Raw genomic sequence first — 23,133 nt, 5'->3', positions numbered from 1 at the left:
GCACAAGCCGGTGCGTTGCATACAGGCACATCGTGTATTCATCCCACTGCACTCCAAATGTACAGCATTACACATAACACTAAACTGTGGATGAGATACTTCGTCATCTTTACTCTCAGGATCACAACATAGGCACAAGTCTGACTTGACCTACTAAATCATAAGTAACATCCACAATAAGGAAAGTCGCAGGCTTCGTTACTAACTAGGCCTCGTATTTACTACAACAACTTAACGGCACAATAAAGGCATTTACATCACTATAACGGTCATTCCAACATTACAACAGCATTGCCAATATTATAGGAATATAAACAAACTTACAGACAATGCTTCTTAAGCTCCCACAATGGACAAGTGTGGCTGTGGTCTCACTCAGATGCGATGCGTGCCGCCATCTTGACTTATCTATGTAATGGCCGACTCCCGCGTGGTACAGTGGAAATCTAAAATCGTAACTTCCTGGTCACGTGACCAAAATTAGCATAAAAAAACGGGAACTTTCTGTGAACGTACGCTCCACATCTGCCGTGAGGCAAGACACACATGCTGTCAGAAAGTTTTGACATCGTATAACCACCAAACGTCGTGGGGATGGTCGCCTACTGGTTAGCGCACCGCGCTCTGAACCCAGCAACTTGAGTTTGATTCCCAATCACGGCCAACATCAGTAACGAATATCTGAACTGGGCCTGGGTCTCTATCTCGGCCTCGCTGTGCGCTGCATTGCACCGCTATCCGAGTAGATAACCTTGCATCCAATAAACCTTCAGAGCCAGGGTGAACATCCAACTCCAAACGTATTTAATGAATAGAATGAGGTAAAACTGATGGAAAAACACAGCACAGATACAGCATCTGTTAATACTTGGAAATATCAATACAATGAATGAACACTACAACATCATAACATTGTTTTAGATAACCTGAAACTCAACGATATTGGATGGACCAGGCACCTACATTAGTACTTAACAGCTATACAAGGGAATAAGCTGCTGTGTTAAATAAAGGCACATCATATAATCATCACACTGCACCCCAAATGTACAGCACTACATATAACACTGAACTGTGGATGAGACATTTCGTCATCCTTGTTCTCAAGATCGCAATATAGTTACTTAGGTACAAGTGTGATTCGACTTATTCAATTACAAGTAACATTCACAATAAGGCATGTTGCAGGCTTCGTTGTTAACTAGGCCTCGTATTTATCATAACAATTTAACAGCATTATAAAGGCATTTACAGCATTATACCGGTCATTCTAACATTATAATAGCATTCCCAGTATTATAAGAACATGAACGCACTTACAGGCAATGCTTCTTAAAGTCCCACAATGTACAGTTACAGCTGTCTTCACTGGGACGCGATGTGTGCCACCATTTTGAACTCTGTGTAAGGGCGGACGCCAGCCTCATGGCTGAAAGACTGTCAAATCGTAACTTCCTGGTCACGTGACCAAACTCAACCTCAAAACAGGAAATTCCTGTGTACACACACCCACACTCCTGCCGTGGAGCAAAACACCTGCCGCATTGGGGAGACAAACGCAGCCAGACTGTGGTGCTCGCCACACTCCCCCCCCCCCCTCGTGCGCCGTGACAGCCTTTAATAGGTGCCCACTAGCAGCGTTTGCCCCATCAATCCGTAATGCTACACAGGGGTCGTGTATGTTGTGTGTGTGTCTGCGCTGGTTTAATACATTCCGGCTGGTCTGCCTACGATCCATCCTGGTTTTAACCATGCTTGATTTGTGTGAGGAGCTCGCAGATCTTTGAAATAGTAGGGGGTAGTCCCATCAATGAGCTTCTCCGGCAGATGAGGGTACATTGGCTGAGTCATGTAGTCTGCATGCCCAGCCACCGCATGTCCAAGCAGCTTCTGTTTAGCCCGATAGAGGGGGCTAAATGGGCACGGCATGGACCTTGCAGATGACTGGTACCAACAGTGTCAAGATCGGCCTCTATTGAAGAGGCTTTTGAAGGACGCTACTGGGCAGATGTAGGTAGTTGCCCTCTAGCAACACAGGAGGGCAGAGGAGTGACGCTCGGAACAATGAGCTGAGCACCGGGCGGCTAAAATGCAGCAAGTTGGCGCAATAGGGAGCACAAGTGTTGCATCTATCAGTTATCTCCGTCCATCAACACATGGCACCTGGCTCTGTCCCGTGACCTCCTGTCAGCAGCGAGCCTTCAACACTTCACGTGACGGCAAAAAAGTGAACCTAGCATGGCATAAGCTCCAGGTGGTGACGTCACAACCACTTAGTGGTCAACAGCGGCCGTTGTTACTATCACTGCTGTCGTGGTGCATGCGTGTGCATATACGTGTGTTGAACTTCTTTCGAAGCGTACGTAGCCAGCCGTGCTAATCGGAGGTGCGTGTGGTGCGTAGAGTGGGAGGCGGCATCTGGGCTGCCGGGTGGCATGGTGCTGCACATGCTGCGTGACGGCGGGGAGGCGAACGTGTGGTGCCGCTACCAGCGTGGGGAGATGTCGCCCGAGAGATTTGACGAGCTCTTCGGCGCCGACTGCTCCAGAATCGTACGTAGCGCCGAGCGCAATCGCCGTCCACGGACGCCGGTCGTACAGTCAACCTGCGATTCAAAGTCACGTGATTTGCTGCTCGAAATGAGCACCAAGGTTGTGCTCAGTTCCTCTCTGCAGCTCCTGAGCGAGCGGTGGAAACTCCCCATCCCTATGACGGGAGGCGAGTCTTCCCCTAAAGGACAACCGCCGTTAACTTGCCCACGCTGTGGTGCTCATTTCAATCAACCCCAGCAGCATGGATGAGAGCCCGAATCAACCCCCAAGCAGGATTTTTATTTGCACTCCTTTCGATTGCGAGCGGCTCGCCGTACCACTGAGCCAGCCGGCGGGCAATTCTTGATTAGCCGGAGTGATGGGGGGCAAGAGTGGAGCAGACAAAATGAAAACACGGATAATACAAAACCAATCTAAATAAGGATTTTTGGTCTGGGCGGTGGTGGTAGGTCCTCATCCAGCAGTGAATCTAGAACACAGGATGCATATGCACAACAACAGCAGCTGTAAGGCTGTGACAGTGGTAACGTAACCCCAAATGATAATAACACGATAAAAGTAGTGGTTACAAACACACCGACACAATAACAACACATTTGCATAACCAACACAGCCATAGGGTTGTGGTGGCTATGCACGTGGCCTGTAATCCAGGCACTGAGGGTTGGTGGATCGTACAAATGTTGTGATACTCCCTTCCCGTGGGCGTCGAGGATGTGTCCTACCCCTGGCTCACCAGTAGAATGCAGTAGAGCATAAATGTGGACTCCACCTCTTCCGTCCGTATGGGACCAGAGTGTTTCCCCTTCGCACGCGTGGCGCCTTTTCCATGTGCTGCTGTTTCCGCCCGCGTGTAAAAACTCATTAACTAGCGAATAAATGCCTGAGTACCTGGAGGGTGGCAGAGCTTGGAAAATCGTTGGGGCCGGCTGATGGCGTGGCTGCCTCTTTCCCCCCTCGCCTGGCCTGAGGTGGATTTGACCGCGGCCGACGCCGATGAATTGAAAGCCGCTGTCGTTTGTGTGTTAACTGTGGGGGAGCAGGCGGGGCGTGCGGTGAGTGTGGGCGGCTTTGTGGCACACCTGGTGGGGCAGCTCTCCACGCCGGTGCCCGGCGCGCTCGCGGCGCTGAGGGGAGTGCGCGAGCGCGGCGTCAAGACGGCGCTGCTCACAAACAACTTCTACGTCCGCGGCGGCGCCACTTTCCTGCCGCTGGACCGCGCCCTCTTCGACGTGGTCAGCGCGGCCCCTCCCAACATGCCGCTGCCGGTTATTGCAGATGTGTTCGCTCGGCTCCTCCTAAAGTCGTCTGCCCTGCTGGCTTATGTTTGACGCGAATGCAAAAATGCATGGATTTGTTTTACTTTATGCTCGTAATCAAAACAAACGAGATTGTGCAGATGCGACAGTAAAGAGGGGTGCGTTCAATGGGCAGAGCGCTCCAGAGCGCTTTTCTGTTGAACGACCTGGACAGGAGCCCAGCCAGCAACCAGCAGGATCCCAAGGCGTAGATTATTTTCAACAGCAGTGTGACAATTTAACATGTGGCCACTTGGCATTTGGTCTCATCGTGGGGTAGGTGGTGGAGTCGTGCGTTGTCGGGATGAAGAAGCCGGACCCCAGGATCTACTCGCTCTGCCTGGAGGAGCTCGGGGTTCCTCCAAGCGCCGCCGTCTTTCTCGACGACCTCGGAGAAAACCTGGCACCAGCTCGGGCCCTGGGCCTTCGCACCATCAAGGTGCGATCCTCCACGCACGGCCACTCCACGCGCCAAGAACGACGACGGTGACGACGCATAGGCGTTCCTGGTCGTGCTGTGCGGCTCTCCGATGGTGGCCTCGGGTTGTGCCGTGTCACGGCCAGCATCGGAAGGGCAATGCCTGATAAGCGCGGCAAACGAGGCGTGGTAGAACACACGTCGTGTGTAACATTGAGACACGGAAGGAGGAGCAATGTGCGTTCGGGGAACAAAGGCACAGGTTTGGAGACTTTGACCGCTGAGAAAAGCAAGTCGGCCTGGGGTGGGGCACGTCACTGAATGGGGTGAAAAAGAGTTATATGTCTCAGTGGGCCTTACCTGGTAAAATATAAATTGTTCCGATGGTTTAGTTTAGATCTGATGAGAACACATGCACTCTCCGAATGATACCCATTGGGAGGATTTTGTCTCCCTTGCAGGTGGGGGACCTCAAGGTGGCACTGGCAAAGTTGGAGTCCCTGCTGGGCTTCTCGCTGTCCCATGACACCGGCGCCGTGCGCGCCGGCCTGGAGATTGACGAGCGGGCGCTGGCTGCCTACCTGCACACGGCACTGGGGCTACACGCAGGTGAGCGGGAAATAATAATACCGTATACAAATTATGTTTATTGGCACGTCCGACGCTCGGTAATGTTCAAGCAGGTCGCAACGCGTCCTCGTGCACAAAGCTCATGTTTGGGGTTTTTACAAGGTTGGCTGTTCCTTTGTTAAAATAATCTGTTACATGTCCAATATCTCCATATTTCCAGTGGTTTTCCCCCGTGCGTGCGTGCGTGCGTCGCGCTCTTTCTGCACAGCGGCGGCTTGAGACGCTACATCCACGTCATGTTGTTACTGAGTCTATGGGCAGTTTTAAGTGTATGGGCAGTGCTGAATCTGTGGTGCAGCGTTGAGTCTATGGTGTGTGTCGAGTTGATGGTGTGTGTTGCACCTCAACAGACACCCTACTCGTGCGTCAGTTCCGGCACGGCCAGTCCAACCCAACATACTACGTGGAGTGCGGCGACCGCAAGCTCGTCCTGCGCAAGAAGCCGCCGGGAAAGCTGCTGCCATTGGCACACGCCGTGGAGAGGGAGTACAGGTGCAGCTAATTGGTGCCACGTGGAGGTCCGGATTCTGGAACGATCCGAGAAAAGTTATTATTCACGTCGCGAAAAAATGCAAACTACTGCTGCTAAACTAAGCAATTTTTATTTTACCAGGTAAGTCCCACTGAGCTAATTAGCTCTTTTTGAGAAGCGACCCAGCCACTACATGTGATGGTAGCTAAATGAAGTGGCTGCTGTCCTGGTCCCTGTATTCACATTAATAATGGTAATAATGCCGCATGAATGCATTTATGTTGCACTTGCTCGGTGGATAATTGTTTCGGAGTTGGTCAGCTGATGGAGGTGTGGGGGATGGATGCATTTCAGTTATTTCTTGGTACATTCTTTAAAGGCATGGAGTGGTGGCATCGTGATTGTATTAACCCGAGTTCAATTACCGCCCCACGACTAACATCAATGTCGAGTGATATATGGACTTGTCTTGGTCCCTCCCGTAGGTTGACTGCTTTAAATGAGTTCCTTTTTGTGGGGTATGTAAACATCAGCGCTGGGGCGACAAAGGCAGCCCGGCATGATGCGGGCCACACTGCCATCACCCCGAGTACCTTTATCAGCACTTGCTGCAATCGTCTGTGTAGGCTACACTGGGGATATTTTGTCTCTGTTGTGTGCGTCTGTGCTCCGTGCAGGGTGATGAAGGCTCTGGGAGCGGCAGGAGTCCCCGTACCACAAGTTCTCTCCCTGTGCGAGGACTCCAGGTGAGTCAAGATCCCACGCGCCAACACCTTCGTATGCGAAAACATACACACACACCATACTTTACTCTCCCGCACACACTTAACCTGCAAGGCGGGTAGCGTGCACCAATGGAAAATTTGCTGCAGGCACATTGGTACGTTGCACATTGGGACGCGGCATGCACAAGACGACAAATGACAGAATCTTCATTCGGATCACGGTGCCTGATTGTGACACGGTGCCTGATTGTGACACGTCATCGGGTTGCGAGGAGATGTGAACTGTTACAAATCAAGCTGTGAGGATAGCACCATGGAGGCGCCTTGCCGGCGCTCAGATGGTTGGATGCGGCGCGTCTCAGTTGGAGACACAAACATTGCTCAACGTACGAAAATTGAAGACAACTTTGCAGACAACTCGAGTCTCGACAGGCAATCATTGTCCTTCAGGCACAAAGACGCAAGAGCAACCAACGTGGGAAAGAAACACTGCCACTCACGCGTTGGTCTACACAAATGTGGTGGTCAGGATTGACACACGCGCCACAACCTAGGGGAGGGGTAGGTACCGGTCTGAACCGGTCCGAACCGGTCGGGCAAGAGGCGGTTGGAACTACTCTGAGGGGAGGGGGCTGGCGAGAGCTGGGGGCCCCAGAACCCCTGCGGTAGATAAGACGGCTCCCGGAGAGCGGGAGGGAGTCCATCTCATCCCAAGCTGAAGCAAGAAGCCGCCGAAGACCCTGGACCCCAAGCCGCCGATGCCCGTCGACGGGCCGGGACTGAGTGGGGTGCCGGTGGTGGGTTAGCCTTCCCTAGGCTGAGGAGCCCGAGGGCTTAAGTAGGGAGCGGGGTTAGAATAGCCCGGAGGCTGTACCTCCCTAGGTTGTGGTAAAGGGGCCATTCCCCAGTGTGTCAAGATGTCTAGCTGTTATTGAATAAAAGCGTGTGGCCTCTAAGAAGTCTCCGTCTCCTTCGAGAACGTTACAACTGGTGTCAGAAGCGGCCAAGAACTTCGCCGATATGGAGACCAGACAGAAGGCGCTCACCAGGGCCCCGGACAAGGAGGTCGATGGCGACGCTGAGCCGGAGGCGGGAGCGCCATTTCCGGGGGACGGGTCCGTGGCGGCGGGCTCGCGTTCTCCTGGGCCCTCCGGGAGTCCGCCATCGTCGAGATGGGCGATCCAGTCGGCCCACGCTCGGCTGGCCGATCTCCTGCATGCCGCTGCCTCCATCCTCGACGAGCTCACGCTGGGGGGAGCGGGGGCTGCGAGCGGAGGACCAGGCCAGAGGGTGGGAGCCGTTCCCCCCGAAAATCGAGGAATTCCCACGCTAAATTTTGACGTCATCTCCGGCCGAGGAGACGTCACTTCCGCCGGGGGTGCTGCTGCCGGGAGCGACGTCACTTCCGCCGGGGGTTTCGCCACTTTCGTAGGAAATGACGTCAACTGCCACGGAAGTCACGTGGCCCAGGGGGCGCGCGTCACTTCCGGCCTTGGAGGCCTCCTACCAGAGGCTGCCGCGTTTTTAGAGATGCGACTGCCGCTTCTGGCGGACATCTTGTCATCGGACGGCGCAACAAATTCCACGCTTGGCCCGCAGCTCGCCTCGGGGGGAGACTACCTCCCTGGACTGCAACAGCGCTCTTTGCAAGTCTTTGCGGCCAAGGGTGGGGATTGGGCAGCTTTTGCCCGACGTTTTGTGGCTAACGCTGAGACGGCGGGGTGGACGGCGGACATCGCTCTCCGAGCCTTGCCTTCCGCGCTGGACGACGTCGCTCTGGCCACGTTCCTCCTCATCCCGCGGAAGGCTCGCTCCACATTACAAGATGCCCTCGATCGGATGGCCTTGGTGTACGGGCCTCCATCAGAAACTAGGCATCGCTTCGCAAGTCGGAGGAGGGACGCGGACGAGACACCCCTCACCTACCAGAGTGCTCTGATGGCGCTGGCTCAAGTGGCCTACCCTCGGGTGGACGACGTGGGCCTTGACTCCATTGTGCTCGAGAAGCTGTTGTTGCTGGCTCGAGAGTTGCGGATCGCCATTCACGTCAAGGACGAGGTGAATCTCTCCTCACTGGGCGCCGCCCATTATCTACACACGGAGCTGCTCCTCCAGCGGGACGGGCAGGTCGCGGCGTGTGCCACGCGTGTCGCTGCGCGGGAAGACGAGGTCCTGGATAACCAGGCCTTCGCATCGCAGCGGGCCGCTAGCTGGAGAGCGGCCGACCGGCCTCGCCAAGGTGAACCCCGGCGAAGGCACAGATCCCCGCAGGCATGGGCCCGCGTTACGTGCTACAATTGCGGCCAGCAGGGCCACCTGGCATCGGGCTGCCCAGCTCCTCGACGCCGTGCTCCAGGTCACCCGCCATCGTCCGCCCGCTCGCCTGCCGCTCCACAAGATCCGCAGGCATGTCGCGACACCTCACGCATACGGTCCCTGCCCGCATCTCATACACCGCGGGTTCACGCACCACTAAATCGCGTTGCGTCGAGCGGTCAGAGCCGGGAGGGGGTTGACGTTCGGCGGCCACTCCGACCAGTTCAGTGGTCGGAGTTGGCCCACAGGGTTGTCGCCGCAGCTACAGGCTCGTCGGTTATTATTGGGGCCATTGAGGGTGTTGAATTTCGATTATTGGTCAATACGGGTGCTTCGGCTTCTATAATTTCGGACCTCATATACAATGTGTTGCCCCAGATGTGTCGGGCGCTCGCCCCAGTTTCCGTTCCTTGCTTTGCGGCGAATGGGGGTTCCTTGGGAATTATTGGACAAATAACGGCACAAATTTGTATTGGCGATATTAAATTAACGGGTCCCATTTTGGTTTCTGAGACCCTTGCCGTTCCCTGTTTGCTCAGTACGGACTTCCTGGGAAAAATGCCCATCAAAATTTTAATCGACAAAGGCTGCATTGAGCTCCCTTCGGGCCGCCGGATGACGTTCCTGCCCTCAACCACCCGGCTACGCATGGCTTGCGCGACTGTTCCGGCTATGGCATCCCAAACCGTGCGAATTCTGCCGGGTACGCAAATGTTAATTCCGCTTCGGTTACGGAAACCGCTTGGAGCAGACACTATGTCGGGTATTTTACTGGCTCCTTCCAACACGGCCGTACGGGAGTTGGAGCTGGTGGGAGCACAAACGCTTGTGCCTACTGAGGGGCAGCCCTTCATTCAGGTGTTGAATGCAGGGTTGCGGACGAAGGTCATGCACCAAGGGGCTGTGATTGCCCATGCGTCATTGCCACTCCACACGGACTCCGTCGTGGCTCAAGTGAATGATACGCCTGGGTCCGAGGCGCAGTCGGAGACCGATGATGGCTGGATGGATTCTCTCTGTTCAGGGGCTGAAAATCTTTCCGAGTCCCAGCGATTGAAACTGCGCATGTTACTCCGTGAATTCCCCGATGTTTTTAGTAAGCACAAATTTGATGTCGGGTGCACTAATCTATTGAAACACCACAATGATACGGGCGATTCTGCTCCCATTCGGCAAAATCCGTTTCGGTTGAGCCCGGCAGAGAAAGAACATGTCCGGTTGGCAGTGAACGACATGCTTGCCGCGGACATTGTGGCTCCCTCCAACAGCCCATGGGGTGCACCCATTGTGCTCGTGAAGAAGCATGATGGCAGTTTGAGATTTTGTGTGGATTTTCGAAAACTTAATAAAGTTTCGTTGGCGGACGCGTATCCGCTTCCTCGCATGGACGAGTCACTCGATGCCTTGGCGGGGGCACGGTACTTTTCCACTGGGACCTTTTATCTGGATTTTGGCAACTGCCCTTGGATGAGGCATCTAAACCGAAGACCGCGTTCTGTACGCCACAGGGCCTTTATCAATTTAATCGGTTACCCATGGGATTGCACTCAGCTCCAGCGACGTTCCAGAGATTGATGGAGCTGGTCCTCGCTGGGCTGCAGTGGGACTCATGTCTCATCTATTTGGATGACGTAATTATTTTCAGCCGCACGTTTGATGAACATTTGGAGAGATTGAGGGCTGTGTTTGTTAGCATGCGGACCGCTAACCTTAAATTCAAGCCCCAGAAGTGTTTCCTATTGCGGGAATCGGTGCGGTACCTCGGCCACGTTGTCAGTTGTACGGGTATAGCCACCGACCACGCCAAAACTGATTGTGTAAGGACGTGGGCCACGCCCACGTCTGTAGGGGAAGTCTGCAGCTTTATAGGCTTCGCGTCCTACTACCGCCGGTTTGTTGAGGGGTTTGCGACGATCGCGAAACCACTTCATGCTTTGACGGCTAAGGGGGCTAAGTTCCATTGGGGGGATGCAGAGGACAGGGCGTTCAAGGCGCTTTGCGATGCCCTCGTCAGGGCCCCTCCCTTGTGCTACCCCGATTTCACATTGCCCTTCATCCTGGACACCGATGCCAGCAATACCGGCATTGGCGCAGAGCTCTCGCAGGTCGTGGACGGGGTCGAACGCGTCGTTGCCTACGGCAGTAGAGTGCTGTCTCCGGCAGAACAACGTTATTGCGTTACTCGCCGTGAACTGCTCGCTATTGTCGTGTTTATACAACAATATCGTCCGTACCTGTACGGCAGGCATTTTACGGTTCATTCCAATCATGCGGCACTGCAGTATGCACTAAAAATAGACCAGCCATCCAGCCAGTTGTCACGATGGCTCGAGGTCCTACAGGACTACACGTTCACGGTAACATACCGGAAGGGTACGCAACATTCAAACGCGGATGGCCTGTCGCGCCTTCCTCCGGGGGATGGTTGTGCGTGTTTTATGGGCTCTGGGAGATGCAAGTCAGCCACGGTGCCTACACCGGCTTCTCCCATTGCAGCGGCGGCAGGGGTGGTCGACGAGGAGTCTGTCCCCTTTGTTGACTCGCAGAAGTTGGTCGCTCGCGACTCGCTGCTCGACCTGCCCCTGGATGAATGGGGACGGTTTCAGATGGAGGACGGTTCCCTCCTTAGGTTACGCCGTCGTGCTGAGCATGCGGGAAAGTGCCAACAGGGTATTGGAACTGTCGTGTTGCGTGATGGTCTCCTCATGTCATGGGACGCCAGCTCGCGGCGTTATAAAATCGTCATCCCCACCGCACTGCGGGGCAGAGCCGTGTGGGCGGCGCAGGAACGCATCCTGCATTTGGGCATTCACAAAACGCTCGCCACACTGCAATTGGATTTTTTTGGCCTGGAATGGCGCGCGATGTCGCCGACCTGTTAAATAGTTGTACGCAGTGTGCGCGGCGGAAAAACCCGGCTAGGGCGGCCTGCCCGCCCCTTCAGTCGATTCGGGTGTCCCGGGTCAACGAGCTGGTGGCACTTGACATTATGGGTCCTTTTCCTGTCACCGCTCGGGGTAATAAGTACCTGCTGGTTGGGGTTAATTATTTCACCCGTTGGCCTATGGCCTGGCCTGTCCCCAACCAGTTGGCGGCAGCCATTGCGGAGGCGTTTCTCCAGGGCTACGTCCTGGATAAGGGCGCCCCGGAACGCCTGCTGACCGACCAGGGAAAAAACTTTTCATCTAACCTTCTGCGGGAGGTCTGTGACCTTCTGGGTACGCAGAAGGTGCGGACTTCTCCCTACCACCCGCAGACCGATGGTATGGTCGAGCGTCTGCACCGTACTATTACTTCAATGTTGTGCCATCAGGTGGATGAGGCACAGTTGGATTGGGACCTGCGTATACCTGGAGTTCTGGCCGCATATCGGTTGGCACCTCATGCGGCCACGGGCGATTTGCACTTCTACTTAATGTATGGCAGGGATGTTGACCCCCCATGGAGGTGCAATTGCAGGTCAAGGCTGCTGCGTCGCGCTCGAAACTGTCCGACCACGTTAAATTCAATATTCGGAAGTTGGTCGAGGCGCGGGTGGCTGCGCAGGAAAATTCCGGGGCGAGGCAACGGGCGAATGAGCGTCTGTATGATCGCCGGGTTTCAGTATACAAATGGGCCGTAGGGGATAAGGCGTGGCTGCACTGCCCTCAGGTGCCGCTGTCGACGTCATCCAATTTGCTCAGGCCCTGGCGAGGTCCGGTCGACATTGTTCGGGTCGTTCGGGACCAGTGTGTTAGGGTCGCGTGCGGACGGCGCTCGTGGTACGTTCACCCTTCGTGCCTGAAACCCTATGTCGCACCGCGCACTCACACATCTTCATCTCGCAGGGGCCGGTTGCGTGATGTGTCCGGCATGCCGGGGGAGGGTTCTCGTGATCCTGGTGTTGCTCCGCACCCCCCTGCCACTCTTTCGGATGTTGCAGGTGTGAGTCCACCAAGGGTGGCCTCACCGGAGGATCGGGGAGCTGCCCGACCGCCTGGCCTGCAGGAAGACGGCTCACGGGCTTTGTCCCCGGCCTCTCGGGACGTGCCGGACGCCCATCGTCTGGCCCCTCCCGACCCTCCGCAGGGAACGCTGAACTCTTACGATGGACCCGCCACACGGACTCGTTCGAAGGGTCCCAGGTTCTCTTGAGACCTGATCCGACGCATACACACCGCCCCTCCTTCCTGGGCCCTGGCATTCGGTGGGGGGTGTGGGCGTGCGGTTGACCCGGTTCCTTGGTGTGGTGGGTCCACAGTGTTCATATGTACAGGCGGGTTGGGGTAAATTATTGTGGGTTGTTGTTATTGTTGTTGTTGGGTTGTTACTGTTGCGTTGAGGCTCATGCATTGTTTTTTTTTCTTCGCGCTTCCGAGTTCCTGTTCCTTAAATTAGTGTTGGGTTTGTGAATTGTGTTGCAGCCGGGACGGCTGCGTGCTGTACAGGGGGGGGGGGGGTGATGTGATGGTCAGGATTGACACATGCGCCACAACCTAGGGGAGGGGTAGGTACCGGTCTGAACCGGTCCGAACCGGTCGGGCAAGAGGCGGTTGGAACCGCTCTGAGGGGAGGGGGCTGGCGAAAGCTGGGGCCCCCAGAACCCCCGCCCCTCAGAGAGGGGATAGATAAGACGGCTCCCGGAGAGCGGGAGGGAGTCCATCTCATCCCAAGCTGAAGCAAGAAGCCGCTGAAGACCCTGGACCCCAAGCCGCCGATGCCCGTCGACGGGCCGGGACTGAGTGGGGTGCCGGTGGTGGGTTAGCCTTCCCTAGGCTGAGGAGCCCGAGGGCTTAAGTAGGGAGCGGGGTTAGAATAGCCCGGAGGCTGTACCTCCCTAGGTTGCGGTAAAAAGGGGCCATTCCCCAGTGTGTCAAGATGTCTAGCTGTTATTGAATAAAAGCGTGTGGCCTCTAAGAAGTCTCCGTCTCCTTCGAGAATGTTACACAAAGACAAAGATCCGCCCGTATAGGCTGTCACAGACTGTTGGGGCAAGTGTTGTTAGCGAGCAGCGCCTATGAAGGTCGGCATGGCACACAAGGGGGTGGGTGGCCAGCACCCCACCTGGCCACCTTTGTCTCCCCATTGCCAATCTTTACGCACTGCACCAGGTCCTCATTTGAGGCTGAGTCGACCGAGGCCAGACCCAGGATCAGTTCAGATAATCGTCACCGGTGTTGGCTAGCGATCGGCGACTGTTGTTGTCTGGGGAGTGGTGGCCTAGCAATTGGAGCCCTATCACAGGTCGTTGCCCCCATGTGCGTTTGCAGGAATGTGCACACGCAATCTGGTCACGGTGACGAATGGAGCGCCGCGGTGGTGAGATGTTAACTCTCTCACCTTGTTTTGCAGGATGTCGTGGGTTCCATCCCAACCCTGACACCTTTATATTTGGAGTTTGCATGATCTTCCAGTGGTCGCGTGGATTTTTCTCCGAGTCCTCCAGCTTTTCCCTCCACATGTAGAATGAACATGCGTGTAAAGTATTGGGCTGCTATAAATGTCCACGTGATAAGCCACTTCGTTGGGCTATCATTTGTGGCCAGGTCGCTTCTGAGAAAAGAGCTGTACAGCTCAGTGGGACTTACCTGGTGAAATAGAAAATGGTTTTAGTTTCATTCGCTTCACTAGATGCCATCGAATGGCTTCTCCGAAGCCAACACATGGATATCGGGCTCGGTCTGTTGCTGTCCGAACGTCGTCGACGAACGTTGCCATCCGCCGTTGCTGCCCTGTTCTCGCAGCGTGCTGGGGACACCCTTCTTCCTGATGGAGTACGCCGAGGGGCGCATCTTCAAAGACCTGTCGTTACCGGATCTCTCTCCAGAGCAGCGCCACAAGGTGTATTCCGGGGTCACCTCCGTGCTCAGCCAAATCCACCAGGTGGATCCCAGCTCCGTGGGGCTCACCGACTTCGGCAAAACCGGTAGGTTCCCCGCGTTGCCACTCCTCCCATTGCAAGTCGTCCCTGGTGAGTTTGGCCGGACATCCCAATGTATGGATGTCGTTGTTGTTATTGTTTGTCAGCCTGTAACATCCCATTTGATGGGCAAAGGCCTCGGTCATCGTATCACGTTGCTTCCCTTGCTCGGTTGTTCTTCTCCGAGCTCTGTGATTTTGTCTCGTTGCTGCCATATATCTTCACGCCGCGGTTAATTTTCGTCGCGTCTCTCATTATTTGTTGTCAAGGCGTGGCCTGCCCAATGTATAGCCGGGCCCCCCCACCCACCCCGCGAGTTTTCGAGGCTCAGTGAGGCCTTTCCTGCGTGCATAAGTGCCGTCACATTTATTCACGCAATCACTGACGCTCTCGTCCAACAGTGAGATTCGAGAAAAAAACAGGCCTTACACGTACTACAATAAGTAGCCAGTTTAACACGTTGTAGGCTTTTGCAATCAATATTATCCACAGATGAGGAGGAAGAGTATGACGTTTCGCCGGTAATTACAACCAGCCTCATCAGGTGATAGCCAGAGTTGTGAAACTGGCGAAACATCGTACTCGAATGGTAAATGTTGTGGGTTTACTCTCCAACACACCGGTGTGCTGAACTCAAATTGGCATGTTTTGTTTACGTGACAAACCGTACAAGCCTACGTATTAACTTACTAATTGGCTGTGTCGGGTGGTGGCGGGTTTAACAGCACATTTATATTTACGCGATCGAACCCGACCACCTCTATTATGAATAAGTAGCCAACCGGCAAACAAAAACGCATCTCTGGCAGGAGGATACATGAGGCGGCACGTGCAGAAGTGGACAAAGGAGTACCGAGCGAGCGAGACCAAATACCTGCCCTCCATGGAGCTGCTCATGGAGTGGCTGCCGGCTCACCTGCCCCGAGAGGAGGCCAACCGCGTGGTGAACGGTGACTTCAGGTGAGCCCCGCGGTGGGGTGGCGGGTGGTTAGGGGGATCAAAGCGAGCTCTCTCTACACGTGCTCCCCACTTTTGGTGGGGCGGCTTATGCTCTTGGATGCAACTTGATGCTTTTGTTGTTTATCGTTACAAAACATCCACTGTGCCAAACACTTTCTTCTCCATTGTGATCTGCAGTGGGATGAGGGATTTTTTCCAGATAATGTCCACTGAGCTATACAGCTCTTTTTCAGAAATGATCCGGCCACAAGTGATAGCTCAACAATGATGGCTTATCATGTGGAAATATATAGAAGCCGAATACTCTAAACGCATGTTTCTAAATGTGCAGGGAAAAACCAGAGATCACGGATAAAAATCAATGCAACTGTATTGGGTTCCAGAGACACTTTGTAGATGCAACTTCTTTATTACAATACACCACTCCAACAGTCCTGATACACTGTGACAGCCTAGGGACACAGCCTACTTCTAGCGTGCCTGACACTGGCTACGCTCTCGGGTCCTCTGGCTACAATTACCCTAGGGGAGGCTACCTGACCCGACCTAGCCAAGGTGCGGGTCTAGCCTCTGGCTTCCTTGGACCTCGCCCTTTTCAAGAGCGTAGAACCGGGAGTCCCAGAGTCCCACCACTGGCCCGCACAGCATCCCGGCCGTTACAAGTGTAATATGAGGATATATCCGGCTTACTGACGTATCACAACTCGTCATGGTGATTGGCTCTGCCGGTCCTGGTTTACAGCCAATGGGGGGAAGCCTGGGGGCATGGCCCTGACGTGATGGAAAGGTGACAGCTATAAGGATTGGTTCTGCTGGCTTTGGCCACAGCAAATGGGGAGATGAGTCAGGGGCGTGGTCCCGGGAGCTGATGAGGGAGCCTGGAAGATTCCATGCAGGCTAACGAGGATTGGCGGAAACGTACCACGTGACCCGGGTATTAAATAGAGGTGGAGAAGAACGACACGGGGTCAGAACGGGAATGAACAGAGGGGGGAGGCCACGCGGGAGCGGGGCTCCGAGTTTCCACGTGGCAGTGCGTCTCTCTCTCTATATCTGTCCCTCTCACGCTGCCTATCAGCAGCCTATCAGCACCGTGGAGTAAACTGTAAGATAAGTTGAATAAAAGACGAAATCCAGAAGTTGCCTCAACGAGCTTTATTACACAAGGACAAGCGGGGTGATGGGGTCCAGGGTCCTAAGCTGGCTGGTCTTGGGTCTTCAGCTGCGACTGGTCCCGATCGGCTGAGGAGGTCCCCTTTTATGCCCATTTGCCCATCGAGGGGTGGCGTTGTGTGGGATCATAGATCCCCCACAGCCCCCCCATTGGTGGCGCCCAGGGGATTAGTTGTCTGGGGTCCCCATCGACGTTTCGTAGGATCATAGATCCCCTGCAGCCCCCCCCCCCCCCCCCGTTGGTGGCGCCGAGGGGATTAGCTGTCTGGGGTCCGGAGCCCCTAGCAGTCCCTACCCTCTTGGGCTGGTGCGGCAGCCCCGTCCCTATCGGTACGGGGTACCCTTGCAGATGGACCTAATCTACCACTGCCGGTAAGTATGGCCCATCTACGACACTACACAATCACAGGGAGAACATGCAAACTACAAATATACAGCAGGCATCAGGGTCGGGATCGAACCCACGACCTCATGCATACCAGGCGAGGCGGTTAACTTTGCAGCAGTCAAGTGGGGTTGGGATGAACGCATGGCCCGTGGTGGTGCATGCCTCTAATCCAGCACTGTATGGGCAGCGACGGTTGGTGGATCACCGCACAAATGACAATGTTGACCCTCTTCCCGCTTGCATCGAGGTGCAATACTCTGGCTCACCAGCAGAATGCAGTACAGCAAAGTGTGGCCTGCTATCATCTGTCCCTTCTGTATGGCACAGTGTTGCCCCCCTCGCATGTGTGGGTTTTCTCCTGGTTCTGTGGTTTCCTGCTACACGTATAAACACTTAACTGTCTGAAAAGGCAATTGATACAGAGGGAACTGCGGAGCAATTATTTGGGCTGGCTCACCGCATGGCAGCCTTCCACCTTCATTTGTGGTTCCCCAACGGTTGTGAAATTCAATTTGCACGAATGACAAAAGCCGAATAAACATCGATTTTGTTTGTCGATTATGAGTTTCGGTGGCAGCACAGACGGGGAAAACGATGGTTGCCAGTGGTATGTTGACCGTGACGTCCGACGTTTCGCCCCGCATATTGCTGGGAGATTCTCCAGGGACTGAACTTTCGCGCACGCACATACACGCACGAATGACGATTCGCCAGGCTGGACAACCTGGTATTCGATGCGGAGCGGCTGGAGGTGCGAGCCGTGCTCGACTGGGAGATGTCGACGCTGGGCGACCCGCTCTCCGATCTCTCCCACAGCTGCCTGGCTCACCATCTGCCTCAACATTTTCCCATGCTGCCTGGTCTGCGCACACAATGACACGCACACGCATGTGCAAAGATACCCCTTGTATAAGTCTTCAACAGATTGATGGGGCTAGTGCTGTTAGCGGACATCTACGTGTGAAGGCCGGCATGGTACGGCACGCGAGAGGGGTGGGTGGCAAACGGCACATCCGACCACCTTTTCCTGATGTTGACACACAACACTAGATACTCATGTAAGGCTGGGTCAACATAGCGAAATCCTAGGATGGGTTCAATATTATCCTCTGTTAATTGATTGCGAGGGGGAATCGCACACGAATCACAGGCTCGGTTCATAGCACAGCGCGCTCACCACCGCACGAGCGCTCCCCACGAATGCACATGCGTACACAGAGACACGCATAGATCTGGGCTGTCCGAATCTTGAAATAGTCGATCACTGCCGACTATCAGTTTGATTCATTCAACTAAAGCAGACGACACGTTTGAACGCTCGGCGTGACCGGCACATCGGGCAACCCAACGCCTCGTCTTCTCGCGTTTTTTTGTGCTCCGGCCTCAGGAGAATGTTCCCGCGTGACGCCTGTAAAATCGCCGCCCGCACTACCCCCCCTCCTCGTCTGCGTGCGCGTGCTACTGTGCCTTAACTCTCTCCGACGCCGCCTTCCGCAGGGCTGAAGGACCGCGACCTCATGGCGCTGGGCATCCCGAGCGACGAGGAGATGATGAAGGCATACTGCGGTGCCTCTGGCCGCCCACTCGTCAAAGACTGGCACTTCTACTTGGCCTTCTCATTCTTCCGCGTCGCCGCCATCCTGCAGGGCGTCTACAAGCGGGCGCTCTTAGGTGTGCTCCCCGCACTCGGCCGTTGCCACCACCTGTTGGTAGGCGTCTGGCCGGCGTGGAAGAGTAGGCCAAATGCGCCTTCGAGACGGGCTCATACCTCGTGTAATGGCGGTGTGACGGTGGCGGTGTGAAAGTGACAGTGCGAGGGCGGTGTGTAACGGCGGTGTGACGACGACGGCGACGCAGGTCAGGCGTGCTCGGCGCATGCCGAGGAGGCTGGCCAATTGGTGGAGTCGATGGCTGACGTGGCTTGGGGTTTAGCTGCACGGGAAGGATTCCGCATCTTCAAAGAGCAGCCCAAGCCACTCGGTGGTGGCACGGCAGGGCAATCCGGCCGGCCCTACAGCACCAGCTGCCGCAGCACGGCTGTGAGTCAACCTCCTTGTTTTGTGCGTGTTGGTTCAGCGTAGCTGTGGATTAGACGCCGAACGATTCGCCTTTCCAGCGATCCGATAAATCGTCATCACGATTCCATTCAATAAATCGATCATTTTTTCCGTGTAATTTTTTCCATCTAGCTCCATATCTGTCGTTTCGTCCTGATATGTCCCGCTGGCTCCATTATCATCTTTTCGCTCTCAGTTTGCTCCATTCGCCTAAATATAATGGTATCATACGTCGTTAAGATATGAAGACTGCAAATAACTGATTCTCTCAAACATGGGTCCCCAATTATATCTCGAGCTCAAGTACCGATCTAAATCGATCACTCCTGTGTGGTTGATTGCCCCCCAAAAAGGTCCACCGCGCGCAAGCACCCAGCTGCCCGCAGCACGACCGCCGCTTCTTCGCTACTAGCGCGGGCGAGCCAGCCGCGGCGAGCGGGCGTGGTGACGGCGGTAGAGGTGGCGGAATGCTGGTGCGGGAGGCGGAGCTGGCCCCGCCGGCCCGCGCGACGGTGGACGCCATGCGAACATTTGTGGGTGAGCGCGTGATCCCCGCGGAGGCCGAGCTGTGGCGCTGGGAGCCGCACCCACTGCTGGAGCAACTCAAGGTTGGAACCCGACTCGTACCGCACCAGCACAACCGCCTCGGCCGATACCGCCGCATCACCATCGTCGCCGCCGATGCCACTGTCATCATCACCGCCACGACTGATACTGCCGCCACCAGTAAGACTGCTACGATGCCGCCACCACTGTCACCATGGCCATCACCACTGTCACCACTGATAACGCCACGTCACCATCACCACTGCTGATACTACCATTGCTGCCACTGCCATTATTACCGCCACTATCACCACCGCCACGATTGATACCACTACCACTGCCGATATCACAATTGTCCCTTCCACCGTCACTGCCACTGCCACTATCTTCACCACCGTAACCATCACCACCACTCATTTCTGCCACCGCTACCACCCCTACCATCGATACCACCACCACCACTGCCACTACCACCACAAATGATAACACCACCACTGCCCAGCTATGCCACCACCTCTACTGATAACCGCTGCCACCGCTACCACTGCTACCACTACCGCCACTGCTTCCACCGCTACCACTGCTGCTACCACTGCCTTCACTGCAACCACGTCCACCACCATCTCCACGACAACAATGCCAACAATGTCGCTAACACCACCTCCGCTGCTGCCACTGACACAACTACCGCGTGGGTCACGGCAATTGTTTGTCCATGCTTCTCCATGCCATGCACGGGCGATGTCTCAGTGTCTGCCAGCTGTGCCAATTTTGCACAGTTTGGAATCAAATGAGAGACTGGACTCGGCCCGCAACTACCCCCCACTCGGCTCAGACGGAGGCACGTGGGGCCGGGCTCTGGAACCTGTTCCTGCCTTCCCACCCCTTGTCTCTCTCTCTCTTCGAGCGAGCTAGCTAACACTGCACGGCAGTGGTGCAGAGTTCCAAGTTCGAAATCGTCAATGCGACGTTGCGTTTCTTGCCGTCATTCTCCACGCAGGCATTCAACTGTTCCGCCCCGGACATTGGGGACATGGGGAACATGGAGGTGCTCGTGCGCTACGGCACGGACCAGCAGCACCGACGCTGGCTGGCGCCGCTGCTCGATCGCAAAATCTGATCCTGCTTCACCATGACGGAGCCTCAGGCATGTGGCGCACGCACTTGCGGCACGCGGCACGTCTATCCCCCCCATACCTCCGTCGTCGTGGTCATCGTCATCGTTGTGGTGTATTTCTTGCTATCGCGCCACACGCAAGTATCAGAGAGCTCCCTAAGCGCCAACCTAGAGACGAGACACAATTGGACAGAACACCGTGCACACGCGTGGCAGCAGCAGCAGCACACATGAACCCTAACCCCATCACCCCCCCACCCCCGCAATCACTCTCCCTTTTTGTAGGTGGCCTCCTCTGATGCCACCAACATCAAGGCATCTATCGTGGAGGCCGGCGACAGCTACGTTCTGATTGGCCGCAAGTGGTGGACGTCTGTTGAGCGAGCGCACGCGCGTGTGTGTGAAGTGCCAGGGAGACACGCGGCGCCTGCTTTTTTTTCGAGCCGATTCCACAGCTTAGGGACCGCGGCGTTTTTGACCTACACAAATATATATAAATAATACGGCGTCCATACAAAATGTCAATTGCTTTAAAGTTGCGATTTTATTGATTAATTTATGCCCATTTTGATACAGGCATGCATTGTCACTGGATCTGAGTACGTGTGCACAATGTGGAATTGATTGGAAGTGGACGAAACTTTGATTACAAGATTTGACCACGACAAACAGAGGAATCAAGTTAAGTAAAACCGTTGGAAAAAAAGTTATAAAGTGTAGTTGCATATGCGATTACCGTTATTACAATGCAAGTCCAACAACATGAAATGCGTTTAACATTCAATCGGAAACAGATCTCCATTATAAGCAAATAAAACAAACTGCATTAGTCATGATCTCTGACTCGTAACTTAAACAATACAGGAGCGCGTGTCTACATGAGCAGCACCGTTGTCAGTTAAACGACTGGTAGATCCTCGCCCACCTGCCCCACGTTGTGTCAGTCGTGGGGGTTATTTAGCCATACTTCATCACGTACCCACGCACTGAGCCACCCACTCACCCATCCACATTCAACCGCAAACAACAAAACAAAGATGCTCCGTATAGCCTTAACAGACTGTAGGAGCAAGTGCTGTTAGCGAGTAGCGCCTATTAAGGTCGGCATGCCACACAAGGGGGTGGGTGGCCAGGACCACACCCGACCGCCCTTGTTTCCCCAGTGAAGATGTTTGCACACCGCACCAGGTACTCATTTGAGGCTATGTCAACCTAGGGGAGGCCCAGGACCGGTTCAGATAATCGTCACTGGTGCTTGCCGTGAAAGGGGCATTGAACTTGGGCCGCCGGATTCATAACGCACCACATTCAACCACACAGACCCACTGTGGCGCCACAGCAATGGAGCAATTCCACCGGCGCCGCCATCCCTCTCGCACCGCTCCACACGAACGCACGCACACCCCCACACACGCACCCACGTAGGGTCTCGTGAGGGGGTCACCTAGTACCATGGGTTTTAACCTGAGGGGCCCATAGCGGGGATGTCCCACGGTTTCCCAGTGCCAGGAGATTGGCCGGTCTCTTTAGGCCAAATTGCATTGTGGCCCCCGTGAATTGGCTTAAAATTGTATGGGCGCGACGAAACTCACCGGGCTAACCACAATGAGACACTCACAGGAGGGAAATTCCTGGACACACTGCATATGTGTATTTCGCGGGACGGCGTCTGCGAGGTGAGAAGTAGAGTGAGGGTACACCCAGGGATTGAAAAGGGATAGGCAAGGCGCTGCTCGCAGAATATTTACTCCAGGCCGCACAGGGTTTTCTATAGACGCGTCATTAATAAACTTCAGTTCAGAAGATCGGTGTAGTGTGATTTCTGTGTGTGTGGGTGAACTTCGGCATGGTGTCTATGATTTTTGAGTGGAGCGACTCCATGCGGGGCGGGGTGCGTAAGAGAGCGAGCGCGGGGCTGCAGAGTGTCAGCGCGGGGTTGGTGTGTGAGGTGCGCATCTATTACCATCTATACGACCTTCATTATTTACGCGGGTTTTCGTTTGAGTGTGTAGAAAACGCACATGCTGTGCCTCGTGAGTGATTAAGGTGGGGGTCGAGCGCTAAATCCACTCCCTGCCGTTTGCGCATAGATTACCATCTCTACAACCTCGACCACTCCGTGCTTGTGTGCACAGCGCTGTGTAAAGCACGCTGTGCTTGTTTGCGCTGTGCAAACAAGCACAGCGTGCTTTACGTAGCGTTTACACCAGGGGTCCTCAAACTTTTTAAACAGGGGGCCAGTTCACTGTCCCTCAGACCGTTGGAGGGCCGGACTATAGTTAAAAAAAAACTATGAACAAATTCCTAGGCACACTGCATATATCTTATTTTGAAGTAAAAAAACAAAACGGGAACAAATACAATATTTAAAATGAAGAACAAGTAAAGTTAAATCAACAAACTTGCCAGTATTTCAATGGGAACTATGGGCCTGCTTTTGGCTAATGAGATGGTCAATGTCCGGTTCCATATTTGTCACTGCTAGTCGTAACAAGTGATGCAAGTGTGCATCCGTTAGTCTAGATCTGGTTGGAGATTTCAAATGTTTCATTCTGGAAAAAGTCTGTTCACAGACATAAGTG

General features: G+C 54.7%; 1 protein-coding gene across 3 annotated transcripts in view; it reads left to right on the top strand.

Annotated features, from left to right (window-relative positions):
• The window catches only part of LOC144724419 (acyl-CoA dehydrogenase family member 10-like), a 42,891-nt gene extending 21,509 nt beyond the window's left edge, over window positions 1-21,382 (top strand). Inside the window, exons 3-16 of one of the 3 annotated variants that reach the window (XM_078603531.1) lie at window positions 2,404-2,552; window positions 3,596-3,787; window positions 4,131-4,289; window positions 4,730-4,877; window positions 5,249-5,390; window positions 6,048-6,116; window positions 14,135-14,316; window positions 15,120-15,270; window positions 17,546-17,691; window positions 18,329-18,502; window positions 18,689-18,870; window positions 19,242-19,614; window positions 20,435-20,581; window positions 20,837-21,382. In XM_078603531.1, the coding sequence (XP_078459657.1) occupies window positions 2,404-2,552; window positions 3,596-3,787; window positions 4,131-4,289; window positions 4,730-4,877; window positions 5,249-5,390; window positions 6,048-6,116; window positions 14,135-14,316; window positions 15,120-15,270; window positions 17,546-17,691; window positions 18,329-18,502; window positions 18,689-18,870; window positions 19,242-19,614; window positions 20,435-20,581; window positions 20,837-20,850 (2,228 nt within the window). In that variant the 3' untranslated portion in view covers window positions 20,851-21,382. The remainder of the gene's footprint in view (window positions 1-2,403; window positions 2,553-3,595; window positions 3,788-4,130; window positions 4,290-4,729; window positions 4,878-5,248; window positions 5,391-6,047; window positions 6,117-14,134; window positions 14,317-15,119; window positions 15,271-17,545; window positions 17,692-18,328; window positions 18,503-18,688; window positions 18,871-19,241; window positions 19,615-20,434; window positions 20,582-20,836) is intronic. The other 2 variants (XM_078603532.1, XM_078603533.1) reach the window with 2 other exon arrangements.
• The last annotated feature ends 1,751 nt before the right edge of the window (window positions 21,383-23,133 follow it).

This window comes from Lampetra planeri, chromosome 20 (assembly GCF_965212315.1).
Source record: "Lampetra planeri chromosome 20, kcLamPlan1.2.h2, whole genome shotgun sequence".
Taxonomy (NCBI): Eukaryota; Metazoa; Chordata; class Hyperoartia; order Petromyzontiformes; family Petromyzontidae; genus Lampetra; species Lampetra planeri.
This window is presented reverse-complemented; position numbering and strand designations above follow the sequence as displayed.